Source organism: Schistocerca gregaria, chromosome 3, assembly GCF_023897955.1.
Source record: "Schistocerca gregaria isolate iqSchGreg1 chromosome 3, iqSchGreg1.2, whole genome shotgun sequence".
Taxonomy (NCBI): Eukaryota; Metazoa; Arthropoda; class Insecta; order Orthoptera; family Acrididae; genus Schistocerca; species Schistocerca gregaria.
In genome coordinates this window covers 71096289-71097489 of record NC_064922.1, presented here as the reverse complement: position 1 = coordinate 71097489, position 1201 = coordinate 71096289, and the positions used below count along the sequence as shown (strand labels likewise).

At 25.7% G+C, this 1201-nt stretch overlaps 1 protein-coding gene across 1 annotated transcript; it reads right to left on the bottom strand.

The window, feature by feature from the left end:
- Nucleotides 1-209: 209 nt before the first annotated feature.
- Nucleotides 210-939, bottom strand: LOC126354505 (NADH-ubiquinone oxidoreductase chain 5-like). The gene has a single exon (XM_050004229.1). It carries the CDS (start codon nucleotides 585-587, stop codon nucleotides 237-239), a length of 351 nt encoding a protein of 116 aa, XP_049860186.1. The 5' UTR covers nucleotides 588-939; the 3' UTR covers nucleotides 210-236.
- Nucleotides 940-1201: the final 262 nt, after the last annotated feature.

The following is a 1201-nucleotide window of genomic DNA, read 5'->3' as shown; positions in this document are numbered from 1 at the left end:
AGGTAAAGCAATCACATGAGGAATAGGAAAAATTAATCAAGATAAAAGACTACCACCAAAAACAGCAACAAACAATAGACCAATTATTCCAAATGAAATATAATAACCCTTATCATCAAAAGAAAATCTAGAATAAAAATTATTATCACCAGATATTGAATAATAAAACAAACGAAAAGAATAAGAAGCAGTTAAACCAGTAGAAAAAAATAAAGAAGAAAAATTAAACAATTAATTCATCTTAAACAAACCATCTCAAGAATTAAATCCTTTGAATAAAATCCCGCTAAAAAAGGTATTCCACACAAAGATAAACTAGAAACATTAAAACAAACTGAAGTTAAAGGTATGAAATTAACAATTGATCCTATAAAACGAATATCCTGAGAATCCTTCAAATTATGAATTATTGAACCTGCACATATAAATAATAATGCCTTAAATAAAGCATGAGCCAATAAATGAAAAAATGCAAGCTTTGGATAACCTATAGCCAAAATTCTTATTATTAAACCAAGTTGTCTTAAAGTAGAAAGAGCAATAATCTTCTTTAAATCAAACTCAAAATTAGCGCCCAATCCAGCCATAAATATAGTTATACAACCAATTAAAAGTAAAAATCTACCACAATTATAAGTATCCAATATTGGTCTAAAACGAATTAATAAATAAACACCAGCAGTAACAAGAGTAGAAGAATGAACTAAAGCAGAAACAGGAGTAGGAGCTGCTATAGCAGCAGGAAGTCATGAAGAGAAAGGAATCTGAGCTCTCTTAGTTATAGCTGCTAAAACAATTAATATAGTAATGAGCTTTATTTCAAAAGAATTAGAAATAAAATCATAATAATAAATATAATTTCAACCACCAAAATTTAACATTCATGCAATAGAAATTAAAATAGCAACATCACCAATACGATTAGAAAGTGCAGTTAATATACCAGCACTATAAGATTTTACATTTTGATAATAAATAACTAAACAATAAGAAACTAAACCTAAACCATCTCAACCTAATAAAATTCTAATTAAATTAGGACTAATAATTAAAAAACCTATAGAAAGAATAAATATTAAAACAATAATAATAAAACGATTTATATTCTTTTCACCAGATATATAATCCTCTCTATAATAAATAACCAAAGAAGAAATATATATAACAAAAGATATAAAAATAAGAGATATTCAATCCAAAA